Source organism: Lissotriton helveticus, chromosome 11, assembly GCF_964261635.1.
Source record: "Lissotriton helveticus chromosome 11, aLisHel1.1, whole genome shotgun sequence".
Classification (NCBI taxonomy): Eukaryota; Metazoa; Chordata; class Amphibia; order Caudata; family Salamandridae; genus Lissotriton; species Lissotriton helveticus.
Genome location: NC_136072.1, coordinates 113,969,578 through 113,985,817, shown reverse-complemented (window position 1 = coordinate 113,985,817; position 16,240 = coordinate 113,969,578). Strand labels below are relative to the sequence as shown.

At 43.5% G+C, this 16,240-nt stretch overlaps 1 protein-coding gene across 1 annotated transcript in view; it reads right to left on the bottom strand.

The window, feature by feature from the left end:
• Positions 1–9,362, bottom strand: part of CCDC150 (coiled-coil domain containing 150) — a 306,895-nt gene extending 297,533 nt beyond the window's left edge. Inside the window, exon 1 of the mRNA XM_078665390.1 lies at positions 9,315–9,362. Within this exon, the coding sequence (XP_078521516.1) occupies positions 9,315–9,341 (27 nt within the window). The 5' untranslated portion in view covers positions 9,342–9,362. The remainder of the gene's footprint in view (positions 1–9,314) is intronic.
• Positions 9,363–16,240: the final 6,878 nt, after the last annotated feature.

Here is a 16,240-nt window from a genome sequence, read left to right as displayed (position 1 = left end):
CTCGGCCAAACATGCATGTGATCGATCTAGCTTCGCAATGAGAGTTCCAGTTTCCCTACTTCACTAACAGACATGCAGACATACTCCTATTAGAAAGCTGTTGCTTATCCACCCTTGCATTCCATCAAGAAATATCAGATCTAATTCTTCCCACCTACAAGTTCTCCAATTCCCCAAGCAACCATGGAAGGTAGAGCATTCTCCTACCTGGCCCCATAGGATTGGAGTGGCCTTCCACTAGATATCAGAACCACAGCCTCCCTAAAAACATTCTGTTTCTTTATGAATCTGTTTCTCCAAGAGCCTTCTGTCTTAGCACCAGGATGAATGTGTGATTAGAAATCTTCATTATCTATCCCTTTAATATCTTTATCTATTGTGCTGTCGGATATGGCAACCCTCCATTCATTCAAAGCGCATTCACCCTTCCTGTGCAAAAATCACACCAGTGTCTTGTTTGTAGGCACGCTGACTGGCTGCCCTCACTAAAAGAGGTATCCCACCATTCAGACCAGCAACGTGTTCACTTGAGCCTCCATAACAGAATAACATGATCAAGACCAACTAATGAAGCTAACCAAAGCACAAGCCTGTTACTCACAAGCCTTGTCAGTTTCTGAGTGAGAAGTACCCAGAAGCCCCTCTCTGGGTAAGCAATTTTGTTGTGGGTGCAGCCAGTAGATCAGCTTGCAATCACCAAGCATCTAGATCCAAAATGTAAAATATTTTTAGAGATAAAGCTTTTCACTGCCTTGTCTTGCAGCCCTGTTCTGCATGCTATGTCAAGATACATACCATCCTTATAGAACCCCATTGCCTCTACCGGAGGATTGTTTCAGGTTCTGCTCTCCAAAGAAAGAATGTTTGTTTGATTGGAGCACAGAAAACCACAAAGATTTGTTTTCATGTGTTGACTGAGGTCAGGGGCCTTCTCTATTGTGTGTCTAAAATCATGTTAGTGAGTACAGTTGGACAGATGCACTTTTTATTGGCTGCAAAAAACTGGTCTCAATTTGAGACCAGTGTTTTTGCAGCAAGTAAAGAATTTGTCAGACTAAGATATGTACTAATAGGTCATACTCCAATCCACCTCACAAAGATTAATGGTACGTCGCAAATCGTGACTCACTCTGACACGATGCTATCACAGAGATTGAAGCCTGCTGGGTCAGCAGACCATTTAAGTGATTGCCTTTCAATAAAGTACATTATTATTATTATTATTATTATTATTATTATTTTTTAAATACAACCGTTTTCCATAAAGGAGACGGGCCTCTATTTGAAAAAAATTAAGTTTCTTTTTTTAAACCTTGTTTCAGACTTGGTAGTGGTCCTTTTCATCACTGCCTACTCCTCAATTGACTTTTTTTTAACATAGACAAAGGGAAAGGGGTCAGAAGGGGACCATTTCTCTTTTGCGAATGGATTACCACTTCAATTCAGAAGTCGGTAACTTTTCAGTGTAAACAAAGATATATCATATGCAGAATCAGTATTTGGAAGGGACACCTACAACTTGCCAATTCCAAATATCTAATCAGTATGGAGTCGGAATTCCATTTTTTCCCATAGACACAGAATGGGTAAAACCCTTTGATACATCTGGCCCCATGAGTCCTAAAATTGGATTTGTACACCAGAGAAAGCATTTTTGTGACTGCAAACTCTGAATGGGTGTGTATGATTGTAAAAATGCTTTGCAAATCTGCCCCAATGTCTTTCAACTACCCCTATCACCAAAAGATTTGGAAGACTTCAGCAACATTGAAGTTTGTTTCAGTAAGGAGCAAATTTGGAAGGCAAAACAATGGACAGCACCTCTCACAGTATCACTCATAGCGATATAGTGTGTGCCTAATTGTGGGTCAGTGCTTCTGCACCCCCTTATATTTCTCATATCCACCCGCAGCCTGTGCCAAGATGCTGCCATCACTTTGTTTTAGCAGTCATTCACTCCCCCAACTATCCTCCTCGTTGTGCCCCACACTATGCCCCGGTGTACCTCCATTAGTGCCAGCACTCAGAGCTAGGTGGGGTCCGGGCTGAACTCCGTGACCCCAGGCAGAGTGAGGAGTGGTTTGCTCTCCTCTAAGTGCACATGACAGTTTTTATTGGCATGTTCTCCATTGAGCTGTGTTGTACAGCCTCATGGAGAACATGCCAAGCCTCCACAGGCACTGCCTGAGCGTCCAAACAGGACGCACAGACCAATCAGAACGCTGCTTCTGCAGTGTCGTGATTAGGTGGGAGAGCACGGAAGCCTGAGTACTTCCTGTGCTATAGCAGGCCTGAAGAAGACGGAGGAGAGGCGGCGGCCAAGGAAAGGTCACGTTTATTTCTTGTTATTTTTTTCATTCATTTCCACCCCGCTTGCCTCACCACCCCCGTTCCGAAGCAGCCGCCACTGCCCTCCACTTTGTCCTAGTAGCAACTTATGGTGCTTCAGTGAGTGCCTCCTCGAGAAACTTAGTGCCCTCTTATTCTGCCACACTGCTTCAAAGAAGCAGACACACTGTGTTTAGGTGCCAGTCCCGGTTGCCTTGTGCCCTCTAAAAACTCATGCTGTATTTAGTTAGCTGTTATAGCAAACAACGTTGTCTTAATAGGTAATATTCAAAGGCAATCATGTAAAACGTGCACAGTAATTGCAGAAAGAAAGAAACCAGGAGACATAAATGATTTTAAGACAAATATATAGAGTGGTCTCTATTTTGAAAGAATGAATAAAAATAAAGTATCAGCACTATTTACATTATATGTGTGAGTAACCCATACAATCTTTTGCACTACCATGCTTGTGTATAAACGTGAACGGCACAAATGACAAGTGAGACAAGGGAAACAACGAAGAAACTTTTTTTTTTAAAGTGGAGTTAAAAGAATTGTACAATTACTTAAATGGTTGCTAAACTTCAAAAATTATTATGAAAACACAGAATCATCAACAAGTTAAAGTACCAAGCATGCCAATGGTTGTGCTAAGTGGTCGACGGTGTTTCGACCGGTGGTTAGTTCAGGTCATCTTCAGGAACGGGTACAACAGAATTTGTCAGTGCTGTTAAGGAACAAGGAATTCCAAGGGATGGCACTTCAATATATGCACCCAAGGTCTGGTGGGCAGAAAGAACTAGGTGGATGGACAGAGGTGATGCACTACCAGTTTGGTGTGCAAGGGGAATTTTTGGTACAGAAGCCGGCGAGCAGGTTCAGGTGCCCAGATCGCGTATGGCACTTTCGTTGCGGGGGAGGGGCATAGTCAAACAAGGCCGGCATCACAGTGAAGATGTTCAGACCAGGTCTGTGTTACTCCGGGTTGGCCCAACGTCACGTTCCAGAGGTCTCTCTCATTCAGCGGGAATCCTCGCAATCCTATTGAGTTGCTACCTGCATCCATTACTGAGACTTCAACCTAGCCTGAACGTCCTCACCGTGACGCTGGCTTTGTTTGACTACTACACTATGCCCACCCCTCCACCCTCACCCCTGCCTGTAACAACAGTGCCATATGCGATCATGATGCCCGGACCTACACACCGGCTTCTGTATAAGAAATTCCCCTTACACACCAGACCGGTAGTGGATCACCTCCGCCCATCCGCCTGGATCCTCCTGCACACGAGTCCTTAAGTGCATATATTGAAGTACCATCCCTTAGAATTCCTTTTTTTTGTAACCGGGTCCAGAAGATAACCTGAACTATCCACTGGTCGAAACGCCGTCGACCACTCAGCGCATCTAGTGCTGTTCTTTGTTCTTCAACTTGTTGATGATTCTGTATTTTCAGAATAATTTTTTATGTTTAGCAACCATTTAAGTAATTGTACAATCCTTTTTGCACCGCTTTTTCTTGTCACTTGCACCATTAACTTTTATGCACAAATAATGTAGTGCACAAGATTGCATGGGTTACACCCACATATAATGTAAATAGTGCTGATACTTTATTTGTATTCGTTTCTTCAAAATAGAGACCGCTCTATACATTTTTCCTAAAATCATTTATGACTCTTTGTTTCTTTCTTTCTGCAATACCGGTGCACGTTTTACATAATTGCCTTTGAATATTACATATTGAGATGTCCTTGTTTGCTATAACACTATTTACCCAGGTCTCAACTTGGTTTACGGGTAACCTCCTGTGGATTTTTAATGCTGTATTTAATTAGCTTACAACCCTTCCAATGCCCCAGGCCACTCTGCCATTTTCTGTGACCCTCATCAGTGTCCCACTACTGCCCTTACTATATTGCAACAAATAACACCACTGGGTTTGGGCTCACAACAGTAAGGCCAAGCCACTGACCAATATTAAACTGAACAACTGCCAATACTGTTACCTCAGATTCATCTATATTCAAACCACCATCTTGGAATTCAACACAAAATGGGTCCAAGACTCATAGTTCAGTCTGAATTAATCTTTGTTTTATTTGTATTTATCAACACATTAATTCATTAAATTTCACCAAGTTTTCATTTTTAGCATCTAGATCACAAATACAAAATCTTACATTTGATAAAAGAATCAACTCACATATTCTAAATCATTCCATACAAACTATCACTCACCCTTGTCAAACATTCACACACATCACTCTTACATTCACAGCACCGAATATTTATTTACAATTCATTTCTGGTTTGTCTTTTTACAAAAACCATAGCAACCAATTAAACAATAGTATTATCTACTTTTCATCAATTTGTAGCTTTATTTATGTATTTAACGTTCTTATGGCTCCACAAAAAATTGGTCTACGCGTTCCGAACTCCTACTTGCTGTGGAGTTCTCATCAGGACCCAAAGGCTTTTACAATACAAGCCTGATTTTATTTACCCGACGCTGAACAATCAAACACACCCATACAACACGCTTCGGTGTCTCTACGTGATATGGAGTACTAGTTTCATTTTTGACGTTCCCTTTAACACGATCAATAGATGCGGGCGCTCGGGGCAGACCTCTGCGCGCCACTTTCAGTGAGTATGTACAGCGAAAACAAACATATATAGAAGGGCCAAGGCAGTCATAATCTAAAACAAATAATAAAAAGAAAGCATACTCAAATCACTCACCACAATGGAGTATAGATTGTATACCACTATGCAGTCGACATGAGCATATACACATTTTGTCCTGAAAATGATCAATTCGTGCAGAATGTGCAGCCCTGCCTAATTGGCTGGAATTAAGGTACACTTGTGTGTTCTGCATGTAGACAAGTCTAACAAAAAATGGCATGTAGCTAGAGGAGTGATGTCAAATGTTTATTATTTTATTTTGGGATGGGTTAAGTGAGGGCCAGCAACACACTGCCGAAGCAGAGTGATTCAACTCTTGCTTGAAATTCCTGCATTACGTTTGCATTGCTGTTGTAAGGGCACCGGCTGGTGTGATCTTCAAAGATGGGAAGCATTTGCTTAGATGGCTTAGCGGTGTTGAAGAGCTTGCTCTGTAAAAATGCTGATTGACCCTACATAATTTCCACTTGTAACCATGATGCTGAATGTGGTAGGCTGTGCAGTCAGAGGTCATTAAAGCACTTTATGGACCCTTACTTGCTGCACTTAGGCATGCAATCACAATACGAGTCACTGGTACAAATTGTCGTGCTAAACTCACCCATGCGATAGTTACACTATATGCATCCTTCCTTTATCTACCATGAACCCCTATGTGCAAGCTTCCTTCTATTAGTCTTAATGTTTTGTATAACTTGTATCAAGTATAATCGGCGGTTACCATCTACACCTTGCTACAATTACACTGTAAGTCTTGATAGAGTCCCAAGGACGAAACACATGTTGCCTATTAACTTGTTTCTTGATCAATTAAATCAGAGAGAACTTCCAACCACTACAGAGTAACTTGTTTTAATTGCAACTTGTTTGACTGGTTGCTAGTGTGCTCTGATATTTTTTCTCGTGTCTGTTAGCAGTTAGCCTTTTGTGATAATGCTGCCATATACACCAGGTTGTAACAATGTGTTAAATGTTGTTCTGAACAACAGATGTTACTTGTTCTTTTCTCTTGCCTATTTACATACAGTGTAATATATTTACATTGATTAATTGTGCATTGGATGTGCAACAAATATGTCCACTGCCACTAATGTAATAATTAAAAGGGTCCAGGGCACCAGATAATGAACTTTTTTGTGGGATCGTGACATGGCACATTGTTGAACAGCTAGCAAGACATTTTCAAAGGTCCAATGATGGAAAACATCGATCACATCAAACAGAATGGGCCAACCATGAGAGCAGCAGATGGTCCAGGGTTTTTATATTTATGTTAAACAGGAATAATACATCAAAGGTTTGGCCTGCTTCAAATGTTGCTTGCTCTACAGCCTGTGTGAAGCCAAGGCTGTCCAAATTCGTACTCCCCCTATGAGCATGTGAGGAGGAGTATCTATCTATCTGTCTCCACACACACACACATATATATATATATATATATATATATATATATATATATATATATATATATATATAAGATAGATAGATAGATAGATAGATAGATAGATAGATAGACATACGGAGGTCCCTAAGGTGCTATGATAAGCTGGATATTCATAGTAAGGACTGAGTTAAGTCATTGAGTTCAGTTAGAAAAGCTTATAATACAAAGATCTTCTACAGAAGTCCACAAATGCCAGATCCATGGTAGATTTTACTTAACCACATAAGATGATTTTACATACAAAGTAATTTAAATACAGTGTATTTATGCCAACATCTGGCAAGGACCCAGCCCTAACAGGTCTTTGTTGGACACTTCTGCTGCTAGAAGTTTGTGTGGAATATAGTAAACTATGAGAAAGGTAGTTACGCTGGCAGAGCACTTTAACACATTTGTGCTTAAATGAGCCATGGCCAGGTGTCCAGCGCCTCCTTCCAGGGTGGAAACACAAATTATTGCATTTCAACTGAAAGTCAAAAAAGGTGGCAACTGGTACGTCAACGAGCCAGGTCTGTGTATTAGCCAGGAGGAGATTAGAAACTAGAATGATGGCGTAGATGCTGTTGAATATTTTTCTTCTGACTAAGAGTTAAGCAAACTACCTGCAAGGGCAGCAATAGCAGGTTAAAAAATAATAGAGTCTCCTCTGAGTCAACCACTCTGATATTCATTGAGAGTGCCCTGAGACTACCGCTCTCCTATGCATACAATTCCTGAAATAGCTGAGTGGTAGACTTCCTCATGAAAATGATGCTTGAAATCCACAAGAAAGGGGCATATTGGACTGAAAGTGGTCACGTGTCCCACAGGAGTAAACAACCCTCAAGTCAGACAAAAAGATTTGGCAAATCACTCCTACATTTTAAAAGGCGGTGGAGAAACTAAGCCTTGCTTAAAGGGTATTGCAATATTCAATGAAAAAAATAGGTTATAAAAACTCAGACATATTTTGACTACCTCCGAGTTTTAAATCCCTACCATATTCCTGCAAATTGTAGGCTTTAAAGATCGAGGTGCCTAAGAGAGATGCTATTGGGGATGAGATAAAGAAAACTCTTTATTGAGGGAATAAAGCTATGATGATGAATCAGCAAGTGATGGTGTTAAGTAAAAACGAGTAACTCTGCTAGTTACACATTCCTTCCTTTCCATCCGTGTTGTACTGCGGGCAACTTAAGAGCAGCCCTTTCCAGTGTTAGGTAGCCCCTTCGTACTGGGAATTTCTTTCAGACTGTCAATGCGAGCACCTGGGTGACAGCTTTGGCCCTGAGGCACTCCCAATCCAGTATCAAGTTGCTTGGAGGTAAAGGAAGAGGTGGGAGGGAAAGGGGCAGGTCACATGCCACAATGAATATCCATTCACTGAGTTGGTAGTGCCAGGTTTCTCAGAGAAAAAAACCAAAACATTCATTTGTTCATGTTTTCAGATTCAGAAATGGCCAGGAGCTGGAACTTGTGCACGATTTTATACAAAATGTTGGATTGTTGTTTTAACATGGGAAACTCCGATTTAATTATTAATCATGAATACTTTAAGACAACTCAAATATACTTTTGAATTGAGCTGTTCATGAATTGTTGTTTTAAGTTCCTGTTTCAATGAGCAAAATGTATCCGCTTTTTCATCCATCCATAAAAAACATTATTAACCTTAAAATGGACAGAAACGCTTTGCATTTATTTTGCATTGTGTTGTCATTTAAACACACCCGACTGTATTACAGCACTCCTAAATAAGCATAAGTGAATCATGCCTCCTTCCTGACTCCATCATCTCATCCTATACGTTCCTCTAACTCAACATCTCTTGGTAGGTCTCCGAGCTCCTATATCTCTCTTGTAACCCTCGTCAACCTCCGAATCCCACTTACAGACCCATATACCCACCCTAAATCCCCTTAATTGTTTTCCCTCACACACCCTTCTGACTACATCTTTATTATCCATCTTGTTGAACCATGCATCTGTGGCTTGACGACCACCTCTCTGCGAACTCAGGGGCACAATAGCAATGGCCAGCGATAATGATCGCTGGCCATGCTTAGAGATAATTAGATTATCGCAGGCTATCTCTGTTTTTTTATCGCCCTGGTAGCGCGTAATTAACAACGCGTTACTCCAGGGCGATAAAAATTCGAGAGATAGCAAGCTTATTTCCCTTTTGTAGGGTACATCGCGATGTTTCTGCAAAAGGGCGATAAACTTGCTGATACAAACCACAGGGTCTTATCAGCAGAATCCACCCCCTATGTTAGGGGTGGCTAAGTCAAGAATTTAGCAGACGTTAGTTTTTGGAGAAAACAGCAGTTTTCTCCAAAAATGAACGTCTGCTAAAATGCTAGGGCATCCTTGCTGATAGCGCGAAGCTGCGCTATTGATGTCCTGACATGTAGTGTATGTCAGGAACACCCACTTTGCATCTCATTAGAGATGCAAAGGTAGGCATAGTGCAAAAGGGAGCCAACATGCGATTATGCATGTTAGCACCCTCTTGTAAATAGGGCGATATTTTTATCTCCGCTTTCTTGGCTTTTTAAGCCAAAAAAGCGGAGATAAAATCACTTGTAAATATGCCCCTCAATAATTCTATACCGAGTCCCGCAACACACGCTATAATTACAACCTAAAACGTCTTATTATATCACAACAGCCGATGTCAGGCAGGACCACAAATCCCTCTTCTTGCAATCAGGTTCCTGGCAGTTCCACACCTCTTTTATACTCTATGCTATGTCCCTTCATCCAAAGTCTAGCTCCTGAGCCCAAAAGCTACACTCGTCGCCATGACCTATGTCTCTCCCCTGGTATACGCAACCGGTACTTCTATGCTGTTCGGTTCCCTCACCTCCCGGCTCCCCGGCCGCGGCTGCATTCCCGGTCCCCTCGGCACTGCTCTCTGTTTCCATGGAGCCGCGTCCCTCCCTGCCTACTTTTTAAACTCTCCCGCCCCCAAGGACCGCCAGCGCCGCTCCTGTACAGACCGCAGCACCTGCTCCACTATTGTCAGCTCCAAAAATAGAAGCCCTAACGCCCGTAAATGTATGGCCCGAAACACGCCGCGCCCACACAAGGACGGTGAGATGCTAAGAATGCAATGATGAAAAGGACATGCAGGAAAGCTGTCAAGCCCGGTTCTTAACCTTTTAACTTCTGAGTGGACCCCGATAAATTAACTGCTGGAATCTGGGAGCCCTCTTGAGTCATTACTGGAAGCTGGTAGACCTGCATGAGCAATTTCTACGATTTGAACTTTAAACCAATACTCAGAAAATACAGAAATGAGTATAGATCAAATAAATACACCAATATATTTTTTAATTTGCAATCAAATATGAAAAAAATATTGTTTTAATTTTAATAGGAATGTGGAGCTAATCTGTTCTTTTTTTTGTAATTCTTAAAGACAAACAGATTTGCTAAACTCTAGCATATTACTTTGACTATTCTCCTCCTATGTGGTGTAACAGCCAGAATTGCCGACTTTGGAAGTGAAGAACAACCAGGGGCGTAATGCAGGCCCCTGAAGCCCCTGTATGAGCGTAATTTAGACTCCACCCTTGCGATTTACAGAACTGCAATTATATAGGGGCACCTGATATTATCTTCAATCAATCAATCAATATTTGTAGGGCTCCAGAGCGATGCGTGGTGGGGCTACTTGAACATCCAGGCCTTGAGGCCACTCCTGAATTCAGCAAGGAAGGTGGAGGTTTGGTGGTTGATGGGCAGGTTTTTCCAGGCTTTAGCAGCGAGGTGAGAGGTGTTCAGGTATTCTGGTCCCGTGTTGTGGAAGGCTTTGTAGGAGTGCAAGAGCAGCTTGAGGTGGCATCTCTTCTTGACAGGGAGCCAGTGCAAGCTACGGGGTGAGAAGTGATGTGGGATGTCTGCGTATGTCCAGGATGATTTTTCTGCTGCATTCTGCATTGTTTGGAGGCACTTGAGGAGGGGGGTGGTTCCGGCGTTGTGGGCCTTCCAGTAGTCAAGTCGACTGGCGATGAGGGCCTGTGTGACGGTTCTTCTGGTGTCGGTTGGGTTGCAGAGAAATCTGAGGGTGTTGAAGCAGGAGGAGGCAACAGAGTTGACCTGTCGTCTCATGGAGAGTTCGCAGTCAAGGATGATGCTGACATTGCAGGCATGGGTGGTGGGGGTGGGTGGTGGTCCAAGGGGGAATGGCCACCAGGAGTCGTCCCACAGTGAGGGGGTTTTCCGAAGAAGAGGACCTCAGTTTTGTCGGAGGTGAGTTTGATGCAGTTGGCTTTCATCCAGTCCGCGATGTTGTCATGGCATTTTGCAAGTTCACTCTAGTAGGGTCTGTGACTTTGTTGAGGGAGAGGATGAGTTGGGTGTCGTTGGCGTAGGAGATGATGTTGAGTCTGTGGCTGTGAGCAATGGGTTCTAGCGGAGTCATGTACACTTTGAACAGTGTGGGGCTCAGTGAGGAGTCCTAGGATCTGCTGTCGATGATGCTCTTGGGGTCAGAGATGTATGGCGGGAGGCAGATTCTTTGAGTCGGTGTAGTGAGACAAGAGGATAGTAGCTAGAGGACATTGCCGTGGATGTCGATGTGGTGGAGTCTTTGAATGAGGAGGTGATGGGAGACTGTGTTGAAGGCCGCTGACAGGTCTGTGGAAAAGTAAATTTTGCCATGTTCTGTGTCCCTACGCCTCATCCATCATATGTTATGTGTGCATGACCAATATGCATATGTTATTCCCCATGTCTGATCAAGACGCAATTATAGTTGTGTCCACCTCTAGTATGCCAGTTTCCAGTCCTCGTGAATACTACGAATATCAGGCCTATGTAAAGTTACGTTGCCACGTTTCTCAGTGTGCACGTTATTCCATTATAAAGTCCCCGTTTCCAGGCCTCAACAGGGCCTGGACATCAGATTCAGCTCCTGTCTCCTAAAAGCCTCGCTGAGGAGCGATACAGCCCCCACCTGTATCCTCGACCCTTCACTTACTTCCTGCCTCGCAGTGCCCGGTGCAGCTTGGCTCTGCCTCTGAGTCTGCCAAGAGTATGTTATGATTCCAGCTATCAGTTCAGTCCTCCTTCTCTGCATTCCTAAGCTACTGAACTGCATCAATAGTTTCCGTCATTGTCTAGCCTTCTCGTCTCCATGTTAGAGAAATACTGTATTTAATGGTCATTTAGTATTCTTCATCACGCACTACATGTAGAATAATGCATGGTCCAGTCTTAGAATCAAGTTAGCTTTTCCCCTCATGACTTCTAGTTTATATCAACATGTTCCCTAAACATCAGATACTAGATAGGGTTTAGGTACAAGTCGCTCCGACCCTCCAGACTTTAGTCTCTGCTCCTAGCACAGAGTTCATAGCCCCCAGCTCCTCCTAGTGATACGTCATTGCCAGTTTGCGCGCACCATTAGGTTAGAGGTCCCGGCTCCTTAGGTAGCCCCCTCCTATGTTTCCGCCCCTTCATGACATATTCTGTTACGTTTGCACCACATGTCTATGCATACGCCCAGTTACACCTACTTTTACTGTTATCTCTCGCGACTGCTACGCGTCACGCCTTCTGCTCCACCCACTGCTACGCCTACTGCAATGTAATGCTATGTGTTCGCGCTATGTATATATGCCCGTGTATTGTTATTAAATGTTAGCGCGCTCATCCCAGACCAAGCCCCAGCAGCTGCTGGGCCTCTTTTCCCCTGCTGGGTCATCCTATGCAGGTTGTCCTGATCCTGTCCTTATGCTGTAATAAACCTGCAGAAACTCCTACTACCTCGAATCTTGACTCTTATTTATTGAGCTATCTGTTATGCTATATGCCTAGTCAAAAATAGGGTATTATTTATTTATTTACCACATAATGGCGCCCGAATAGGGACTTGCCCTTTCCCCACGCGTCGGTGAAGCCACGCCGACCCCCTGACCCTCTGCAGTCGTGACGGAACCATACCGTGCACTGGCAGATATTTCTGCTCCAAGTATCCCTCAGGCCCACGGAGGAGACGGAGGAGGCGGTCCAGCATCCGAACGAGACGGTGGAGGAACGCGGCGAGTCCCGACCAGAGCCCAAGCCGAGAGTCCAAGGTCCGAGGTATCCGGAGGCCCACCCGTAACTGAAGTCCGAAGTTCGTCGTCGTAGCAGTCCAGTCCCGTCCAAGGCCTTCCGTTCCGTGCTGCCCGGTGAGTACCATTGCTGGGGTAGTATCTAGACAGGACCAATCTAAATTGACTCCTGGTCCGTGGGTTGGTGGTGCCCAGACTCACAAACGAAGTGTTCACCTAGGTGGATACGGGTCTTGATGCGTCCCTTTATGGGACCGGTATGTTCCGTACTGTTATAGCAGTGCATCCAGTAACTCTAGTCTGTTCCGTTCTCGAGAAAATTCTTGTATTTCTGTTCTCAGTATTTCAGGTAATATTCTGTTCGAACTGTTATTTATAATGTTCTTTATGTATTTTAATGTTGTGGTATGAGTGTGATGTGATTTCGTGTTTTTATTGTGTATTGTATTGTGTCTAGATTACAGTTCAGTCATGCCTATATTTTCCAAGTTACGTCAGTTAAAAACTAGAAAGGGTCTGCTGGAAGCAGCAGTTCCTGTTCCGCCTAGGGACAGTCCAGGTCACTTTATGTATCAGAAACATGGCATAAGCGCCATATTGTATCTAGATTTATGGGTAGAGTATACCAAACAGTTAGAAGAAAAGTATAGATGGCCCGTATCGGGTACATGGGATGCCGAATGTATCATGCGAGTAGAAGAAGCATTATGGAAAAAGAAAGCCAGACAGTCACAGAAAGATGCCATCGAGTTATGGCGTAAAGAAGCTTATAAAAGAACGGAAAAGGAAGTCAGAAAGTCAGAGTTAAGTAGAGAATCCCAAGAACGAGCCCAAGAAAGAGAATTAATCGAGATAGGTGAACAAGTCAAAGCCGAACAGTCAGACAGGCAGAGGCATGCCCTTATTAAGGGTATGTATCCTCTTCTTGCCGAGGGCTTGCCAAAAGCGACCCCAGAGGCATCCAGTAATTTCCCGCCACCATTAGTTCCGACCAAGCTACGTCACAAACCGACCGCAGCTGATATTTTTATTTCGTCCTATTTGGACGACACAGTCCCCGAATATGCAAATCCTGTTCGCGCTCCGCCAGTCCCTGTAAATCAGGCGCTTCCCGCTCTTCCAGACACCGGAGTACCTGTTACGGTACCCCCGGTCCAGCCCGTCATACAAGTCCAGCCTACATTTCCATTTCCCACTCTGCCAGGACGTAGAGCCTCAGTAGACGACTCCAGTTTAGGGGCCGCAGGAGGAGGTCCTCCTCAAACCCCGCCGCCACACAAGCGTTTAACGTTAGCCGAATTACATGCACAAGCATCACAGCGTACGCCTAGGTATCAGTCTGTTGCAGAAATAAGAAAATCCCTTGCCGAATGTTGCTATGATCCAGTCCCAGGCGAGGATAATATGGTTTTATATTCATTTCGCGTAAGAAAGGTGGCCGAGTATCTAGTCACCTTACCGAATATGAAAGAAGATCTAGACAGAATATATCGTTTCATCCGTACAGGGGATGATCTAGAAAGTATTAGCGAGACTATGTCTCAAAGGAAAGTCGAGATCCAGCTCATGATATTAAAGTTCCTGATAAATTGTCTAATAAGAGAACAAGATTACCCGTCTAAAGATTCCGCCGAAATGAGAATCCTGACAAGGTGGAGTGATAATATAGCCGAGGGTAAGCACAAGACCGTCGGTGCTATGGAAAGTATGTACAAGAAAATCCGTAAAGAGATCATAAAGATACACGAACAGCGTAAAGCAGCACAAGTAAGCGAGAAAGAAAGTATCTCTGATCCTGAAGAGGAAGACGAGAATCCCGCCAGAATAGCGTATGTAGGAAAATCTAGATTTCCAGATCGCCATTTACGTCTAGAACCCAAGTCTATTTTCCGTCATCCAGCACCAGAACAAGGTTCTCTAGAACAAGTATTTCAAGCTACCGATCACATTCTGAAATCACGAATCGGTTATAGTGAATTAAGTACCATGCACGAACAAGAACTAGCCCGATCAGCAGTCCGATGGATTACTGATTCTACCACTTTTCCAGACGAAATAGTGGCACAAATGTTTCTGAAACTGCCCCCAGCCGAGCAGCGACTGGTGGGTATGTATATGATTCAGCACCTCATTACTCTGTATGAGGGTCAACACTCTGATCCAGGCCCGTTACATGATATCCTGAACGAGTTACTCCAGTACAAATGGAGAGGTCTAGGTACCGATTTAATTAGTGTCATTCTAGAACAGCGTCACAAATATAGAACGTTCTTGAACCCGCATTTTGTTCATGTCTCACCCCCAGAAAGTAAACCGTTTTACATAGACAGACAGAATCCGTTACGAGAAGTCCACCCAGTCAGAGGGACGGGTGGCGAAATGCAACGAGTGTTTGTATACACTCCAATATCAAAGATGGAACTTGTTGAAATGAAGAAATTAATTCCCTGTCATGACAAAGATCCAGCGGGGTTCCATCGAGAATTAAAAGACATGCTCCGTATGGGAGAATACACTTACCCAGATATCATTAAAATGTTAAAGGTCCTGTTACCCGCAGGGGTGTATGAAAAGTTAAAGGAAAAAGAATGGGAGGTGGGAGAGAAAAAGATCGATTGGACAGCTCTAGAAGCTGAAGACAAGGCACGAGTACCAGGTACCGGTCTTGGAGATAAATGTAGAGAATTACCAGAATTATTGATTCAAGTTTTACCCCGATTATTGACAACGAGAAAAGAAGACTGGGATGCAATCTCAGCCTGTAAACAGAAACAAGATGAAGATATTAGTGATTTTTATTCTAGGTTTGAAAAATGTTTCAGTATCAACAGTGGTCTCAAGACAAGTAGTGAGTCATACCCTCACCTTTTCGTTACTAAATTAGTCGAGAATTCAAGTCCACAAATTAAAAATCGAGTTTTGAAAGTCGAAAGCACCTGGCAAGCAAATACTCCGTCCCAGATGCTCCAGATGCTCCAGTACCACCAGAATAGAATTAGGGAAGAGCAAGAACACGAGAGAAAACGTATGAAAGATACGAAAATGAAAGTACTAGTTGCACAATCTGTTCCTCAAGACAGTCAGAAGAGGGGTCCGAATCAAGCCAGTCATCCTGCAGCTCCCGTTAAAGGGAACTGCAATTATTGTAAACAGCCAGGTCATTTTATAAACGAGTGTGCAGTTCTGAAACACAATATAGCTACTGGTAAGACTAAAGAAAGACCACGTCCGCCGAGACAAGAACAAGTTTCACAGACTCCTCAGTCACAGAATGCACAGCAGACAGTTACAGTACCGCAGCCTATTGCTGCAACACAGCATGTCACATCACAGATGTACCAGTATGCACAGTCCGAGTATCCAGAGTATCAGCCATATTCATGAAACAGCCTAGAGAGGGAGGTAGGCTTGCCTCTCATCGAGATACCTGTAGATCAAGAAGGTCCCTATGTTCACAGTCAAGTATTAGGGAAAGACAGAAAGTTTTTGATCGATACAGGGGCAAGTAGGACCACAATTAGTCATGCCGAAGTTCCAGGGGCTCCGCTCTCAGGCTCAAGAAATGTTTCCCTTGGATTTTCAGGAAAGCCAATAGTTAACGAGATATCAAAGCCAGTTACTCTAGAAGTAGGTCCATTGTCCCGCACTACTGATCTGTTACTTACTAAGTCATGTCCAGAGAATCTGTTAGGCATTAAGACACTGAAAGAGTTAGGTGCAGTTATTT